Genomic DNA, 16,719 nt, shown 5'->3' with positions numbered 1-16,719 from the left:
AATCTGTTCAAACATCAATCATGACCTACATCCATTACATATTAGCTGTCATTAAGCGTGCTTACAAAAATATTCTGTACAAAGTTCTTGGCTTTCAGGCAAACTATAACATACAGAGAGAAGGGAAGCCAGAATTGACAAACTGCCAGAGAGGAATTAAGAAACAGTGTCTTAAAAATAGCATTCCTCATCTACCGAGTACTTGATTTCGCACTTTCATCTTTCTCACAGACAAACATGACAATGTTGGGGAAGATGCAAGTGAGTCAAGCTTGGACTTGCTTGGTGCATGTGCGGGTGACTATCTAAGTCTATATACAAGGAGTGTATTTTTATTTTTTTAATTGGTGTAGCCTTAGCAAATGTTATTTTAAGATTGCTTTGCCATATTTAGTTATTGTTACACAGTATACATGAGAATTTGATGACATTATTTTCCTGTTTCTTTGTCTCATCTAGCACAACAAATGGAGTGGCAAAGCCACTTTACAAAGCCTACCTGAGTTTCAGTAGATGTAAGAGAAGACTCGTCATCTTTGGAAGCTGGAGGCAGGGATTCATTAAGTGGAGGAGGTTCAGACTGCTGAGTTGAAGCACTCATTTTCCCTTCTTCAGACTTCGCTCTCTGCTCAGATGCATCCTTCACCACTGGACCTTTCATTTGCTGCTGTCCCTGAGCATGGGCTTTTGCCCTTTGCTGCAGGCTAAGGAGGTGCTGCTGGTACCAGTATTGCTGCTGTTCCTACAATAGACAGAAATTTTCTAAAACAGCTTTCATGGGGAAAAACATGAAAATTATTTCATAATAGTCACCAGAATCATATTCTAGAAAAGTTTCAAAATCTGTTTTGAGGGAAAACTCACTTCATCATCAATAGTATTGCAATGGATGTCAGAAGATCAAACTGAACTTCAGAAACCACTATGTGAGGCATGGTACCTGCAGCAGAATTTACTTCCTACCTCAAAGAGCTTACAACTAAAGAGAACAGTAACGAAAAGCAGAAAGATGGCCAATAGCAAGCCAAATTACTACAGACGTGATAAGTACCATACTTACTATTTTTAGTATTTTTTATTCCTAACAACTATAGGTATTTATTATGAGACTAACTTAGGTAAAATGAAGGGAAAATGGAGGACAAGCATGAGTAAAGGAGCAGCACAGAGAAAAAGGAGGCAATGTACAAAAAGGATGAAGAGGACGATCAGAGAACACAGACATCAAGTAGAGTAAAAGTGAGAGCTGAGAAATTGTGGTGGAGACGTTTGAATAAAGGCTGTGGAAAGGAAAAAGAACAATCAGTACCAGCATATAGTGAGCATTATTTATCATCTAAATTCTCATTAATTCTGATTCATTCAACAGCTGAAGAGATAAATAGATACGGTTGCACCTCAAAAATTATCCATTTAAGAAGTGATCAAGCTTTCAGTTTTAAATATTTCAGGCTAGAATTAGAGTACTTTGGGTAGATGAAAGTAGCTTCAAAACACTGTAAGCTGCCACCAACATAAAGAATAAAAGACTAAAGATAAGCATCTTAACACTTAAGTAGTGGTGCATTTTAAAGAGACCTGAATAGGAACCTACAGTTTTGTATCTCTTCCAATACAAGAAATATCAGGCGTGAAAAATCAGACTAGCAGGACACAGATTTAAAACACACAGGAAGCAGCTCTTCACCTGATACGGCCTTGTGCTACCAAAGTCCCTGCCAGAGACCACTGCAAGGGCTGAAATTTTGTGGATTGAAGGCACAGCTCCATAAGCTCATAGAAGAAAGATCTACAGATTTTAAAAACAAAGACACCAGTTATAGCTAAGGTAGCTCCTATATTTTAGGGAAGTATCACTATACACTTGATTTTTAAGTTATTCTCTTAACATCTGCTTTTAGTCACTGTCAAAGACAGAATGATAAAATATTGTACTTTTGGTCTGACCTAGTGCAACCATTCTTGCGCTCTCATGTCAACTCCATCACCTCTGAGAATCTGAGACTGCTCTACATCTTTCATATCATCTGTTCTTCCCTTCCATCCAAGCATGCAGAGTTAAGAAAAGACATCTATATAAAGCCCACTCAGAAACAGAAAAGAATCTAAAAGATGCAGGTCTTATTTTAAAATAATGGAAGTATGACAACAACAAAGTGGTAGGTGCTGTCTGATAAGATTTCTCAAAACTGAACCATCCTTCCGATCTTAAAACAGGTTGAAAAGAAGTGCAAGCTTCCTCCAAAAGCCTACCTCACACTCAAATCAGGAATAACATTTTCTACTGTAGCAATCTAGTAGACACAATTAAACACAGAGGTGTATTTTTAAAAAATACTTCTGTAGAACTGTAACTTGGAGATGAGGTCAATGAAAGGAGAGGCTATGCTTCTTGGACTTTAGGTTGATCCTGCCATAATTCCTGCCAAGAATCTTTTTAACAAGAATATGACTCAGAAGAGCTGTCATGAGTTTGGGTGGAAGATATATATTCAAGCTCCAGCATGGACTCTCTCAGAAACCCTCAACAACATGCTGTAATAAGTGCAACGTTCAACACCAAGGAGGAGCATACATCCCCAGCTATACAAAAGCTGATTCAACTATCCCTCTCAAAAGGCATTATAAGGTGATTTACCAGGATGGCACTAGATGCTATGCTTGGTGAGCACCTGTTCTACTGCCATAAAATTGTTGCCTCCATGGACCCATTTTGTTTCCTCCTGATTCTACCAATTGGACAAAGGGCTAGAACTCATAATATGACCAGGGGTTCACACAAAGAGCTATGATAATACCCTGTCACCTATTTTTTGCAGCAGATTAAGTCAGTGACACACGTATTGCAGATTCTATCTGAAAAGTTGAGAGAAGTGGAAAGGTAGATTTCTACAGCTTAGTCTGAGCAAAACAGGTGCACCAGTGTAGAAAATTCCAGATGACGAGAAGTTTAGTTATTTGAGTGCTTATCTCCTCACGATGACTGTCATTCTCCAAGTTCAGTTACAATCCTTAAGCCCAAGAAACACACCAGCACCAACATAAGCCTTTTTCCATCTTTGACCAAGAGACTATGCATTCCCTGTTCAATTGTACAGGGAATGCTGAAACCAGCACTATCAGCTCCTGACCACAGGACATACCACCAAAAACATTAACACAAAGCCCACTCCAAAAGACTACTTGAAAATGAATTTAGGTGACCCCAGGCCATAACATAATGCCTATTTTGGGGGACACTCAGCCCTTTTCTGGTAAAGATAGCAAAAGAATGGTTTCACACCTTTTATAAAACAAAAGGGGGATTTTAAAGAGTGCGGCAGTCTGCTGCAAGGTGACATGGTAAAGTTAAGGTAGCTTCAACAGATGTAGATAAATGCATATTTATGGGTACAGATGCACTCCCACGTTTACTTACTACTGTGAATAAACAGCAGCATACAGTACCTAAATATCAGATGGAGCATTAATGAAATACCACAGGTATTTTAACCGGACTTGACAAAAAACGCATCTGATTGTAGAGAAACACAAGAATCCAGAAATTTAATCCAACTGTACACCTATGCAAGAAACTACACTAAACTCACAATACTGTCAGGGCAAAGAGTGGTATCTTATTATTAGATAGGAAAGGGAAACAATAAAACACTAACTCATGGCAAATTGCATAATATTTTCTATGGTAAGAGAAAAACACTGATCTATTTGGCTGCAGCCGCTTTTGCTGTGGGATGAGAACAGAAATAATTGTTTTCAACTATTAAACAAAAGCTTAATAGGATCTTATAAATGACAAATTACAGTATTTCTCTACTCCGCTTTTAAGATCATTAGCAAGAAAGCACCACTATGCTTTGCTTTTCCTATTCCTATTGTGTAAGGACTTGGTGCTCCAAATCCTGTCCCATTTTACAGCCTAAGACAGCCAAAAACATATCAATCTGTTATAACAAATTTATGACCAAAGTACCATATTCCTTTTGAATTAACACTGAATTGTGCATAAATGTAAACAAACTACTCCAGAGAGAAGCTGTTTGTATAAACAGTCATGAACCAGACAATGTAAACTTCAGCAGTATTCTGCTTCTTCTATGTATGCACTGCAATAATACATTACTTGCAACTCTTCTGGAAAGGAGACAGTGGTTGAGGAACAATTAAATAACATTAATGGCATTTCACGCTACATAAGGAGGGAGGAATTACAGTCTACTGTTCAATTGTGAGTTCAATAATTTAAGAAGTCAGCAAGCTGTCACAGTACCGAATTAACAACACTTTTTACACCTGATTTTTCAAGGTTTTGGTTTTGTCATTAAAAAAATCAGTGAGTGCCATTGCTATCACTGTAAAATACTAACTAGTACTATCCAAAACCTTTGTAAAATTAAATTCATGACCTGAAAGCACCACTTTGCTAGGCAGTGATTAGTTACATGGTGCAAACTTAAAAATTATATGTTCCCAAACGTATTCAGGTATTGGTAATGGATACAATTAAAAAGGTGTCCCAACGATTAACAAATTTACAGTGTCAGTAACTTCAATATGACACAACAGGATTTTTGCAAGCTCAGCTTCAAATCAGAATCCTAGTATCAATTTGCCAAAACCAGAGGTCTTTTAAACTTAAGTAAAGTCAAAATAAAGCATGCACTTCAGCTTTGTTCTTGCAGCTAGATCTCTACAAACTAACCCTAAACCCATGCAAAAGCCTCAGTGAATCTGACGTGTATACACAGCTGAGGACCTCAACACGCATGTCTCTCTGTGCATGCTTAACCTTAAGCAACTGGATTGTCCCTAACTGAATGCATGTAACGGTCACATCAACTTCACTAGAACTGCTCACATTTAGCAAGTGAAGCATGCGAACATTTTACAGGCATTTTGGCCCTAACCTACACATAAAAAGCACACAGCATTAACAGTAAGAGCATTTTTCACTTCAGAAGCATTTCAGAACATTTCCCTCCAATGTCTCATACGATTTTATACTGCAAGATCAAGTACATGCAGCACAAAACATCTAAGTAGAGGGCAACTATGTACTACAACAGAAACTCTTTTGCAGCTTTAACTATGTATGACAAGATTAAAATAGTCACAATTCTAGTCACACAGACAACTGAAACATGACCTCGTGAGAAAACTAACTGAAGGAATCACTGAAGAGGCACTCATCCTGCAACATGCAATATCTCAAAATAGGCCGGAGGAAGTCAACAGAGGTTTGGTGCAAGTTGCCCACATGCTGTATTTGGAAAAAAATTCTCCAGACACCAACAAACCCCCCAAGAAAATTAAGTTCAGCCAGGAGTTAGACTTTTCCCAAAAGAACTCATCTGCTCTTGAAAAATAACGATTTGTTAGATCCTGACAGCCACCACTGGTTAAAGAAGCATTAACTGAGCCTCGCCTGAGCCGTGCCATTCCTGGACTTTCAAGAGTTGCGTTCAAACCCTTTAAGTATTATGCAAATAGGGTGTGTTTACTAACTGCCCTTACTCGGAGACCTTTGCAACACCCGGTACCCGCCAGCGGTTAATCGTCACCGCTGCCCTGGCAGCTCCCCGCTGCCAGCCGGGGCCGCAGGGGTGAGTGCGGCGGCAGCAATGCCTTACCTGGGGAGTCATGGTGGAGGGGTCCGGCTGCTCCGTACCACCGGCCTCCTTGGCGGTACCCTGCACGGCCTCCTGCTGGGCAGCGGCGGGCAGGGGCAGGGACGGCTGGGGCGGGGGGAAATGGGCCTGCGATGGCTTGGCCGGGGGAGGGATGGAGGGGGCCAGGCTGGGCTGAGCCGGCTGGGAAGGGGAGGCCTGGGAGGAGAGCAGGTAGGGCTGGGGGTGCGCCATGTAGCCCTGGGCAGGAGGCGGCAGGTAGGGCTGGGAGGCGGTGGCCGGCGGGGGCTCCAGGTAGGAGGGCGGGGGCTCGGAGAAGGAGGGCGGCGGCTGGGAGGCCTGCGCCCGGGGCAGGTAGGGCTGAAGCGGCGGGGACTGGGCCGGGGGCGGCTGGGCCGGGGGCGGCAGGTACGACTCCGTCTGGGGGGGCGGCAGATAGGCCTGGGCGGGGGGCAGGTAGGCCTGGGCGGCGGGCTGCGGGGACTGCGGCGGCGAGGACAGCTCCATGTCCATGGGCACCGGCGATGAGGGCACCGGCTCGCCCCAGTCGCCGTGCCCACCCGGCGGCTCCTGGCCGTCGCGCTCCCGGGCGGCGGCGGGCGGCTTGCGGGTTGGCGGCGGCGGCTCGCGGTGGGCGAACTGCTTCTGGTAGCTGCGGACCGGCGGCGGCACGGGCGGCGGCGGCTGTTGCCAGTCGGTGAAGGAGCCGGGCAGCGGCGGCGGCGGCAGCCCCGGAGGGGGAGGCCCCGGCGGCGGCGGCGGCCCCAGCAGCACGGACTGCAACTGCTTCTGGTGCATCTGCTGGAGTTGTTGCAGCTGCGCCAGGTGCTGCTCCTGCAGGCTCAAGAACCCCGAGGTACCGGCGGGCGGCGGCGGCGGAGCGGCGGCGGTGGGGGGCGCGGGGCCCGGCGGCGGGTAGCTGGGCAGCGGCATCGGCGGGACGGTGGGAGGCGGCACGCTGGGGGGAGGGATAGGCAGCGGCGGGGGCGGGATGGAGGTGGGCGGCGGCGGGTAGTGCCCCGCCGCCCCATACAAGCCCCAGGCCGGGTACATGGCGGGGCTGCAAGAGCGGAGCGCGGCGCTTCCACAGGCCGCGGCGGCGCGTGCAGCCCACGGCGCCTGCGCGGCGAGGCGCGCCGCCCTCCCGGACAGAAGAGCGTGAGTGGAGCGCTAGAGCGTCGAGCGGCCCCCCCTCGGAGGTTCGGCGCCGGTAGCGCGCCACCCAGCGGGCAGCGCCGCCACGGCGGGAGGGAGGACGCTAACCCAGCGGCAGGGCGCATAGAGAGGGGCGGAGGCGGGTCTAGAGCGCCGCTTCCCGCCCGCCGCCGGTCCCTCGGACCAGGGAGAGGCAGACAACAAGGGAGCTAGAGCGGACCGCGGCGGAGGGGAGAGGGAGCGGGGGCTCCATTTTGTGTAGGGGGGCGGGAGCAGGCGGGTGCCGCCGAGTCCTGCCGCGCATCCGCAAGCGCCCCTGTAGGGCTGGTCCGGCCCCCGGTGGCTTCCCGCAGGCCGTGGTGCCACCGGGGCGGGGGCGCCGGTGACCTGGGTTACCCCGGTGCGCAGGCGGCGGTGCCGGCGGCGGCCATGTTTCCGCGCCTACTCACCGCTCCCCCCGGGGCTGTGCCGCTGCCGCCCGCCGGTAGGGGCTCCGGCCCACTGCGGGGGTCACCGCCCCGCTTCGGCCCCACGGGGCTCTGGCAAACCCGGTGTCGGTGACCCGAGGTGCGATGGCAGAGCTAATTAATTGTCGTTAGCCGTTGAAGGGTGAACTAAGTGCGGCCATAAACGCAGCTGAGCCAGGCCTCGGGAAAGGTGCACCGATGCAAAGGGGCTCTGCAGCCCTGTGAGCAACGGTATAGGGCTGGTGCGCAAGGACGGGGCGATGCCTGGTGATCCACCCCCTAGAAATGATGTGAACGGGTTTACTTCGTTTTCAGTGAATATGCTGGAGAAAAACTGGAGAGGCAAAAATGAGAATGGAGCAGCAGATGTGTGAAATTGCCTCATCCATTACAGATGCAAATGCACTGAGGAGCAGGGAAGAATTTTTTCTTGCATTTCTTTCTTCCTGCACCAAAGTATGAGTTAAACATACAAATATGTTCTGTAACCTGTTAGCAAAGATTTCTGCAAAGTGCTAACTCCTGTGGTAGAGAAAAGACATGAGGGCTTGTGCATGTGAATTCCAGTAGCTGGGCAGCAAAGTCTAGTGGCTATTTATCAAACACATATATAAAATTACACATTCCTTTTCTGGGTTAAGTATAGGTGGCCCGTCCACCTTGGTCACAAGTGGTAGTTTTTGTCTCTTAATAGGACAGATAACACATCATGATTCTGAGTCCCCTGCTGTCCCTACCTACTACCTGTCGGTTCTTAATATTTTCTCCTCAAACTTCCTGGGGGGGTCTAATTCCCACCCTAACTGTCATGAGCAGGTTAGTTCTACCCTAGATGTTGGATAGGTAGAAGGAAAGAATCAGTTTGTTTAGGTCAGCAGTGCACCAACATTGTGGTGTCTCACTGTTTGCCCTCCTTCCCAAATACAGAAAACCTGAGCAATTTTTCTCATGTTCATCATGGCTGGCAAATCAAGGATCCCTGGCCAGTGGAGAAAGGCAGGTGTTGGAGGGAAAGTCCAAAGACTTTTCAATCAGGAGAAAAATCAAGAAAACCAGATTGTTAGGTCGAAAAAAAGCTTTGTCCTCTCTACTGGAAAAGCTGGACTTTGAGTTCATTTGTTGTTAAATTCCAGGGAATTCACAGAGGTGATACAGCATTAATCTACAAGAAAAGCTTCAAGTCGAGTGTGAACTCAAGTTATGAGATGCAAATCTTTAAGAAAACTATCTTAATACACATAGATATGTCTTTTCTATTCTTTAGTATCCTTTCTTTTCATCTAGAGGCGAGTACTGATCTTTTTCTGTCTAGGATGGTGCTCTTCGAAGACTTCTCTTGCAGTGAGTATGACTTGCAGATAACATTTGTACTTTTAGCCCCCATCTCCTCCACATCGTACGCATACTTAACATTTATAGCCCCGAGCTCTCTGGGCCAGTTTACTCACTAAGCTTGCAAAAGTCTGTCCTTTCAAAATAGGGCATTCCTGTTGTAAACATCCTTTGATTTATCCTCCTGATCGGTTCACTCAAAGTGAGTTCTCTTGTGATCAGTTTACTCAAGGTCATTTCCTGCAGGCAGGTCTCTCTCAACATTCTTGCTGTTTGTTGTGGTTACTCAATATTGTGAATAAACCTTTTACTTTCCTTATGAAAAAATACATGTACTCAACCTTTTCCAGTAGCAACCGTTTTCCAGCCTACATTGAGGAGGCCAAAGCATAACTTCCAGATAACTTGACAGATGCTTTTGTCAATACCCAAATATGGTTTGGGCAGCAGTAGAGTTGACTCCCGCCAGCCAAGATACATTGGTTTTACCATATGTTACCTTGTCCTAAAGCAACACTGTTAAGTCCACATTATGCCCTCTTATTCTTTCACAGTCTGTCATGTTAATATATGTCATCATGCTGGTTTTAGTTATTTTTTTTAATACTCTTCCTGCTTCTAAATGCTCTTCTACCACTATTCCGTTATCCATCAATTAACCAGTGTCACATCTTGGATCAACAGCTTAAGTTTCTTCACTTCATCTGGTGGTAACACTGCAGGCATCTTGGGTCTTCTGGTGGCCACCAGAAATTATTTTCTCCCATTCTTCACATAACTTCAGACCTTCTTTTTGCGGCTCTTCTGATTGTTTTCTCTGTCTTCTGAAGCTATGGAAACTGACTACAGCAAGAGACAGGATGTTATGGGGGAGGCTGGATTCCCTAGTTACTGAGAAACATTGCAGGCATCTGTTTGATATCTAACTCGTGTGCAGGTTTAAACCAACTGCCAGAGTCGGGACAGGAAAGAATTTCTCTTCTGGTTTGGACAGGCAGAGTTTTGCATTAGTAGAAATACCAAAGCATTCTCGCTTACCAAACTCCTGTTATACAGATAATGATCTTTCCTCCTTTGACATACTGTAAGTTGGATCTGAGGTTGGGATGCCATGGTGTGCATGGAGTAAATGTTTCCCTGTGAACTTGGTGTCTGGTACACAGGTGCCCTGGGACTGCAGGGGAAGCACTTGGTAACTCGGGTGGTCCTTTCCTGTCCTGTGTTTCTCTTCTGACCAGGCTCCTTGAGTTAATACTCTTTTCCTGTCTTGCCAATTATACCCAATTCATGAAAATTTCCTGATGGGTTTGCTCAATGCCAATACTTTCTCTCTGCTGCTCATCCTCCAATCCTCTTAACACTTCTTAGGAATTGTCTTATGCCTATTCTAGGTTCCTCCTCCTGTTACTAAAACAAGGAAGGCAGATTACAAGGAACGTTAGTTTAAGGAGTAAAAGACTTCAGTAAATGGGCACATTTGCTTTGATTCCTACTACCGGTTTATGCTACATACATATATTTTTGTTAAGTCCCTCCAAGAAGCATTCTGCTGGCAGGCAGACATTCCCCAAATTCATCATGTTGCTGTGCCTTTGACCTCTTCTCCGGCACCAGGAAGGTGTCTATCAAATATTACCATCAGCAACCATTTCTTTCTTCTCCAGTCTCCTTCAATTTAGGTTAATTCAAGTGAAGTTATTTGCACAGGAACAATTCTAGTTAACTCTGTACTTGAAGAAGTCTTTCAAAACTAGAATTATGCTGAAAACCAAGTTACACAAATCTAATCATACAACTGTTTCTCAGTCTTCATTTGTCTAAACATGGTCTTCAAGTGTCCATGTGTCCTGGTTCTGGCAAGGATAGAGTTAATTTCACAAGGAGCCAGGACAGGTGAGCCAAGCTGGCCGGGGGCTATTCCATACCATGTGACATCATGCTCACCATAAAAGGGGGCTAGTCAGGCAGGAGCAGGTTCAGCGCAGCTCAGGACAGGTTGAGTGTCCAGTCGGTAGTCATCGGGTAGGATCGGTAAATTGTTCTCTCTTATCACCCATTGTGAATATCTTTTATCAGTACTGTTGTTGATTGTTTCCCTCTCCCTTGCTGTCCCAGTAACCTGCCCTTATCCCAACCCTTGAGGCTTTGCCGTTGTTTTTCCGTTCTCCTCCCCAGCCCGCCAGGGGAGGGGTGAGTGAGCAGCGCATGGCACCCAGCTGCTGGCTGGGGCTGAACCACGTCACCATGACAACACTTAAACATTTAGCTTAAAGAAATGTGGAAAACTTGGATCAAGAGAAGAAAAATAAGGATATTATTTTTGAAATGTGCAATTATAGTCCAAGTATAAAATCTCAGAGTTGTTGGCTACCCTCTTCCTGGCTGGAGATGAAGAAGATAAACTTCAATTGTGATAGCTGGGAAGGGGACTATGTTTTGAAAGTGTCAGTATGCTGCTATTTCAGCGATGAGTTTAGTAGGTGAGCCTGCAGCAAGCAGAGATAGTTCAAGGGGTAAGACTGATGAGTTCCCAAAGTTTCCTGCAATATCTGTAGAGGGCAGGGTGCTGGCAAGGAAATTATTAGCACATGAGGGCATCTCCCAAGGACAGGAAGTGATTAGCAGAGGAGAGGTATCATCTTCACTCTATGCTACCCAGCATATAGACATCTGAGTTCAGCTATTCTCAGCAGCCTGGACCAGTGTAAGGCACCACAGGATAAAAGTTCTATTAAAGCCTGGAAATTTTCTTAATTATAGCAAGAATATAAATTTTCAGTCTCCCCTTTTACTATACCCCAACTGCAGTGTTTCTGCCAGGAAGCACGCTACGGCATATTGGCCCCTGGTGACCTGGTGATTCTCTCTCACCTCTCGGTCTTAAGACAATTCTCCTCACTCCAGAGCAGAGATCAGAAGAGCAAATAATACTGCTAAAAATTAAAGAGTAATGGAGAAGATAGGAGAATGCAGAGTTAGAGCTTTGAAATATTTTTTCCACTGCACTTCTCCATGTGGCTTAACCACTCTTTGCCCTCCCTGGTCTGATCACTTCCTTCCCTGCAATGAATGCTGCAAGTCTCTGTGAGACTCTCTTGATCCACAGCCATTTCTCCACTTCTCCCCACCTACTCTGCTCCCAGCCCACATTAATACCTTTCACCGTTTGACGTCTTCCTGTCAAATTCTTCCTGTTCTTCCCTGACACCAAATGAAAGGGGTAAGGCTTTGGGGAGCATAGGTGCCAAGCAAACAACAGGGAGAGGTCTGTCCCAACCCAGCCCTGCCCTCCTGCCATCACTCTGCATATAAGCAAAAGGACTGAGCTGCCAGCTAACCCAGTACAGACACGGGAATCTAGGCAGGACACTTAACCCGGTTTCATTCATTGTACAGTTGAATAAAAGCTCATCAATTCTGAATGAAAATCTTCCAGACCACTGGTCCTGAGAAAGCATGCCAACTGGTGCAGATTTGACAGCTTTTGTCCAGAATCCAGATTCCGATTTGCTCGTGGGACAGGTGTGAAGGACTTTCCCAGAGGAATACTTGTCCTGCTGCAGGTGCAGCAATAAGAAACTTCTAAAATTTCTGTGGTTTCATACTCAGCCAGAGTTGCATCACCAATATTTAATTCAGAATGCTGAAAGCACTTTTTCCAATGATCCCAATGAAGAGGGAGTTAGGCATGTTCAGGACACTGCCATCCTCTCCTTCCTATATGCTTCTCCCAGGTATAGGTAATCAGGTCAATCAAGTCAGAACAAGGATGAATAAAAACAGAGTCTTCCAAGTAGCTTTTTCTTAGATCAAGGCTATGAAGTCAGTCCAATGTCACCCACAGTCCTATGAGCAGAGTCCCAGCAAAAAAGAAAGCAGGTGGTTTGGAAACAGAGGGACCCTTATCCTGGCTCAGAGCCATGGCATCGACGGCTTGGCTGGACAGGTTAGAATCGAGGAGCTCCATAGTCATCTGGCATCCTCTCAATATTGTACCTGAGAAAGAAAGGGAAAACCTCTGAAGACAACTTATTCCACATTGCTGCCCTCCCCACGCTGCAACAGGCTTACAGGCAGGCTGAACAGCAAGAAGCTTTGTTGCATTTCTATCTGCAGCTCAGATTCCCAGGAAGAAAAATATTACTTCTGAAAGTGAAAAGTCTTCATAAGGTTGTTATCCTTCACCTCAAACTCAGAAATTGGGCATCTCAAAACCTCACCGTCTCCAGAAAAGGAAAAAAAATGGCGTTTTTTGTAAGATCTGACTTAGGATTTAAGAGCAGACCACCACAGAGAATTAAACTTTGGCCATTCACCTTACAATTGATGGCCACAGTGAATACGGGGCAAAGATGTTTTGAAGAAAGTATCTTCTGAGCCACTTTTTAATTATAGATCAGTTAAGACTTTACGTATTTATAACAATGAACCTCCTCGTTTCTGACATACTGCTCTGTCTGCATACTACTAGAGTCATTGTCTCCACTGCTAGCACCTGACTCCTTTCCAGTATCTCTCCCATCCCATCTGAAGACTTTGGCCCTTTTCTCTCCACATCCTGACTTCTCTCCTTAGCAAACATATCTACCATAGCGTGAAACGATTTGGCGTAGGTTCTATGCGAGATAAATCTTCTGGGCTGTACATTATGTAGACGAAATATTAAAACACTGGATATGACAAACAAAGGTGAGTAAAGTCTTCTTAGTCTAGGCTTTACTAGTGCTTTGAAAAGAACAGGAAATTAATTTAAGCAAATGTTTTTACAGTAGATCATTGGTCCTACTGCATATTAAAAATAAATAACTAAAATGAGCCAGTACTTGCAGATACTGGAAAAATCTGTTGCGTTGAAACTGCTGAACTAGCATCCTTCTGAGTTGGTTTGGTTTTTATCTAAGAAGCAAATTCAATCTCTTAGCTGAGGGTACACAAAGCTACCAAATAGAATATGGAACAAGCATGGTTCTTTTCCTCAAGAACCTGTAGAATGCATTTGCCTGGTAGTCCTGCTGCTGGTAAGCAAAACTGATTTATGGAAACACTGGCCTCAAGGAAACTAGTTTTTCAGGTCAAAGCAAGTGAACATGTAGACTGCAATAAAAGTGGATCTGTGACTAGTCTCTTCCCAGCAGCAGCTGTACTTCTACTTCTGGGCAAACACTAGGCCCTTTACTGCAGCCTGTACTACAGATAACGCAGGAGAGAAGCACGCAGTGACAGAGTACCTGTTGGACAAGAATTCTGCCAGGCAGTGTTCCTCCCTGTCCGAGGTCCCTTACCTGTGCCTGGAAATATACATTATAGGCACTCCTGGGATTTTTCGTATTCTCCGTTTGAGCTCTTTATCCACTGTGGCCACAATATAACACTTGTGCTGCAAAAAAAAGAGGTGAGTCAGATTCAACACCAGTGAACCTGCAGAAAGGAGACAAAGCTGAGCAAAAGCTTCTATTCAGTGAGCTCATTTAACGTAAGAGGCCTACAAGTCCTTAGCAACGCATTAGTAGGATTTGTATGGAACTCCACAGCGGACTAGTGACATCCTCCCACTCATCAAAATAAGACTCGTAGAAACACCCAAAGTCTGTCCAGCCTTCCTAGCTGACAGCCTTTCCATCCTAAGTGCTCCTTGATGCTGTCCTATACAAGAATGCTCAGGGAAAACTATACCCTGCTTCAAACAAAGTTGTGCTAGGGACTGAAACTGCCCCTTAGTGAGATTTTACAGTTACTTTGTGGGAAATGTAAGTCATCAGTAACTAGGAGGGTTCAGGAAATTTTAGTATGTTAGCACAGTATAGAAAATTTCAGGAACAGAAATACCTGCGTGACCCTCTGTACCAAGCAGTCATCTGCGTAGGTTCCTTTGTGCATACATGGCAAGCGTTCAAAGCGAGGGTCCTTGGCAATTCTGTGGGGACAAATAAGGCAGCACACAGCAATCAGGCCAGAGTGTGCAGTAACACAGTATGGAGGAACGCCCCTTTCTATGATACACAGCATGTTATTCTCAAAACAAGAGCTGAAGGGATGGACTGAACAGTACAGAACAATCAATTGAAATGAGGAGCAAAAAAAGAATGCAATTTGTCTGGCTAATTACTAGAGGTTAAGTATTTCTTAGTACTCGTTAGTTGGGTTCAAGATCCCCACAATGTTAGGCTCTTGCCTAACAAAGTCATTTGAAACAAGATGTCTGTGGGAAGAACTAGAACTTCTCCTAGTAACTGATCTTTCGTACCATGCATATAGGAATGCTTCACCTCCTCTCTAAAGGGGAACATCAAAGCTGTTTAAGGGATGAACTTGGATACTTTACAACACAACACGACAAAATAAAAAAATAAAGAACAATACATCTGACTGGTGCACCTGGAGAGCACGAACTACATCGGACTAGTTTTTTACAGATCACACAATAACTTGGCTCTAGATTATCAGTATGTGCTAGCTACTCCTACAGGAATAACATGAGCTTCCAGAAGATGTGGGTAATTTATTTATTTTTAGAAATTTCTGTAATTAAAAAAAATAAATCTAGATATATTTTGAGAAACAGGAGGAAGCGTTATTTTGAAAGTCTTAGGGGAAAAAAAATTACAGATCAATATTGTGCACTTATACCTAGCATTTAGTTTAAAAAAAAAAAAAACAAACCTAAAACTTGAGCCATCATACAGATCACCACCCTCTAGTGCAAGAGCACCGTCATGGAAAGTGCTTTTCATTTATTTATATTGAAATATGTAAGGTCTAGAAACAGACAATGCCCTACACCTACCTTAATGCCACACGGTACTTCTGTCCTAACTTCTCAATTTCACCCATTACACAATCTGTGATGCATGGAATACCTACATAGAAAAAAAGCCTGTATTAAAACCAAGCAGTATTTCTTTACAGACCCCTACAGCATTGCCCACATGCCCGGGAACAGTTAACTATCATAGAACTCTATAACATATTACTTACAATTTTAAACTTAGGAGAACTGATAAGTTTGCGAAGTGACGAAATGTAGAGCCGCTGAGTTTGACTGTGCCATGGTAATTTTAGATTTTTAAGTTATTAATGCGTTACCTTTGTTGACATTAGCATTTAAGACCATTGTTTGACTAAAACCAAAGATGGTTCCAGGGTTACCATAGCCATGAACAATGAACTTGATGATTATAGCACATATCTTTTTTTCAAGATTTTTGTTATCCTTGGCTATTGATATGAGGTGGATAAAGCACACCATGAGCACACCATGGCACTACGTAGTCCACAAGAAGCTGCAAGTGATGCAGACACTCACACTTGGCATAGAGACAGTCCATCATTGACTGCACTAGGTCCAGCTTGGCCTTGATGGAGAAGTTGATGAAATTAGTGTCAACCAGGATGTGATAAGGGGGGCCCAACTGCGTGTTATACTGGAAGAACAAACAAGAGGGATGCTGGGGGCTGCCAGGAAGACAAAGAATGCAAATCGGTTAATTGTAATTAATAACATATCCAATCCTACAACTCGCACAGAATGAAGGGTAACGAGCAGAAACCACACAAGGCAGTGCGGGAGGATGACCTGTCAGGCCTCCTGCCGCCTCCCAAACCCACTCCCTTGCTTGGGGCACCGTTTCCCGCTCGACAGCTTTGCTCAGAAATGCCCTTGGTTGCAGCGCGGCCGGCCGGCCCTCCCCAAAGCGTCGGCAGCACTTACACCTCCCGCTCCTTGATGGCACTCGGGTCCTCTTTCTTCTTCACGGGGGCTTTCGCCCGCTCCTTCTCGTTACTGCAGAGAAACACAGGCACTCCTGAGGCGGGGCGGGGGGGGCGGCAGGGAAGGGCGGCCAGCGGCGGAGAGGCCTGGGCCGGGATCCCCTCCCGCTCCGGGGCCCCGCCTAGGATCGGGCCCAGCCACGGCCGCACTCACATGCGCTGGTCCCGGAGGCTGATCATGCGCTTCATGACCGCGTATTTCCGCGCCTTCTTCTGCTTCCCCTGCAAAGAGATGGACGTGCAGCCGCGATGAGCTGGGGAAAGACCCCAACCCGGCTCCCCCCAGCCCGATCCCGGCTCACCATGCTGCCGCCACCGCCGCCGCTATTTCCGGTGCTGCCACGAGCGTCATCGCACTCCGCCCTGCCGGG

At 45.6% G+C, this 16,719-nt stretch overlaps 2 protein-coding genes across 9 annotated transcripts in view; both read right to left on the bottom strand.

Annotated features, from left to right (window-relative positions):
* The window catches only part of YLPM1 (YLP motif containing 1), a 51,683-nt gene extending 44,945 nt beyond the window's left edge, over window positions 1-6,738 (bottom strand). For all 8 annotated transcript variants that reach the window (XR_008577439.1, XR_008577440.1, XM_054828364.1 and 5 more), the window contains exons 1-2: window positions 5,631-6,738; window positions 500-742 (exon numbers count right to left, since the gene is read on the bottom strand). Coding sequence is in view for 6 of the 8 variants with exons in the window: in XM_054828364.1 (XP_054684339.1) it covers window positions 500-742; window positions 5,631-6,680 (1,293 nt within the window). In the remaining 2 variants the exon portion in view is untranslated. The remainder of the gene's footprint in view (window positions 1-499; window positions 743-5,630) is intronic.
* A 4,134-nt stretch (window positions 6,739-10,872) lies between these two features.
* On the bottom strand, window positions 10,873-16,703 carry FCF1 (FCF1 rRNA-processing protein). Its single transcript, XM_054826868.1, has 8 exons — window positions 16,651-16,703; window positions 16,503-16,570; window positions 16,290-16,361; window positions 15,885-16,033; window positions 15,366-15,438; window positions 14,408-14,495; window positions 13,864-13,958; window positions 10,873-12,577 (listed from the first exon to the last, which is right to left on the bottom strand). Exons 1-8 carry the CDS (start codon window positions 16,651-16,653, stop codon window positions 12,529-12,531), a joined length of 597 nt encoding a protein of 198 aa, XP_054682843.1. The 5' UTR covers window positions 16,654-16,703; the 3' UTR covers window positions 10,873-12,528.
* Window positions 16,704-16,719: the final 16 nt, after the last annotated feature.

Source organism: Grus americana, chromosome 5, assembly GCF_028858705.1.
Source record: "Grus americana isolate bGruAme1 chromosome 5, bGruAme1.mat, whole genome shotgun sequence".
In the NCBI taxonomy this organism is placed as follows: domain Eukaryota; kingdom Metazoa; phylum Chordata; class Aves; order Gruiformes; family Gruidae; genus Grus; species Grus americana.
Note: the sequence above shows the minus strand (reverse complement) of the source record. Positions and strands in the feature narration are given on the sequence as shown.

What these genes read in the sequence shown, in the direction of transcription:
- FCF1 (XM_054826868.1), bottom strand. An exon ending in AGCCTCCGGGACCAGCGCAT is followed by an intron (nt 16,362 to 16,502) that starts GTGAGTGCGGCC and finishes GTTTCTCTGCAG; the next exon opens with TAACGAGAAGGAGCGGGCGA. An exon ending in TGGTACAGAGGGTCACGCAG is followed by an intron (nt 13,959 to 14,407) that starts GTATTTCTGTTC and finishes TTTTTTTTGCAG; the next exon opens with CACAAGTGTTATATTGTGGC.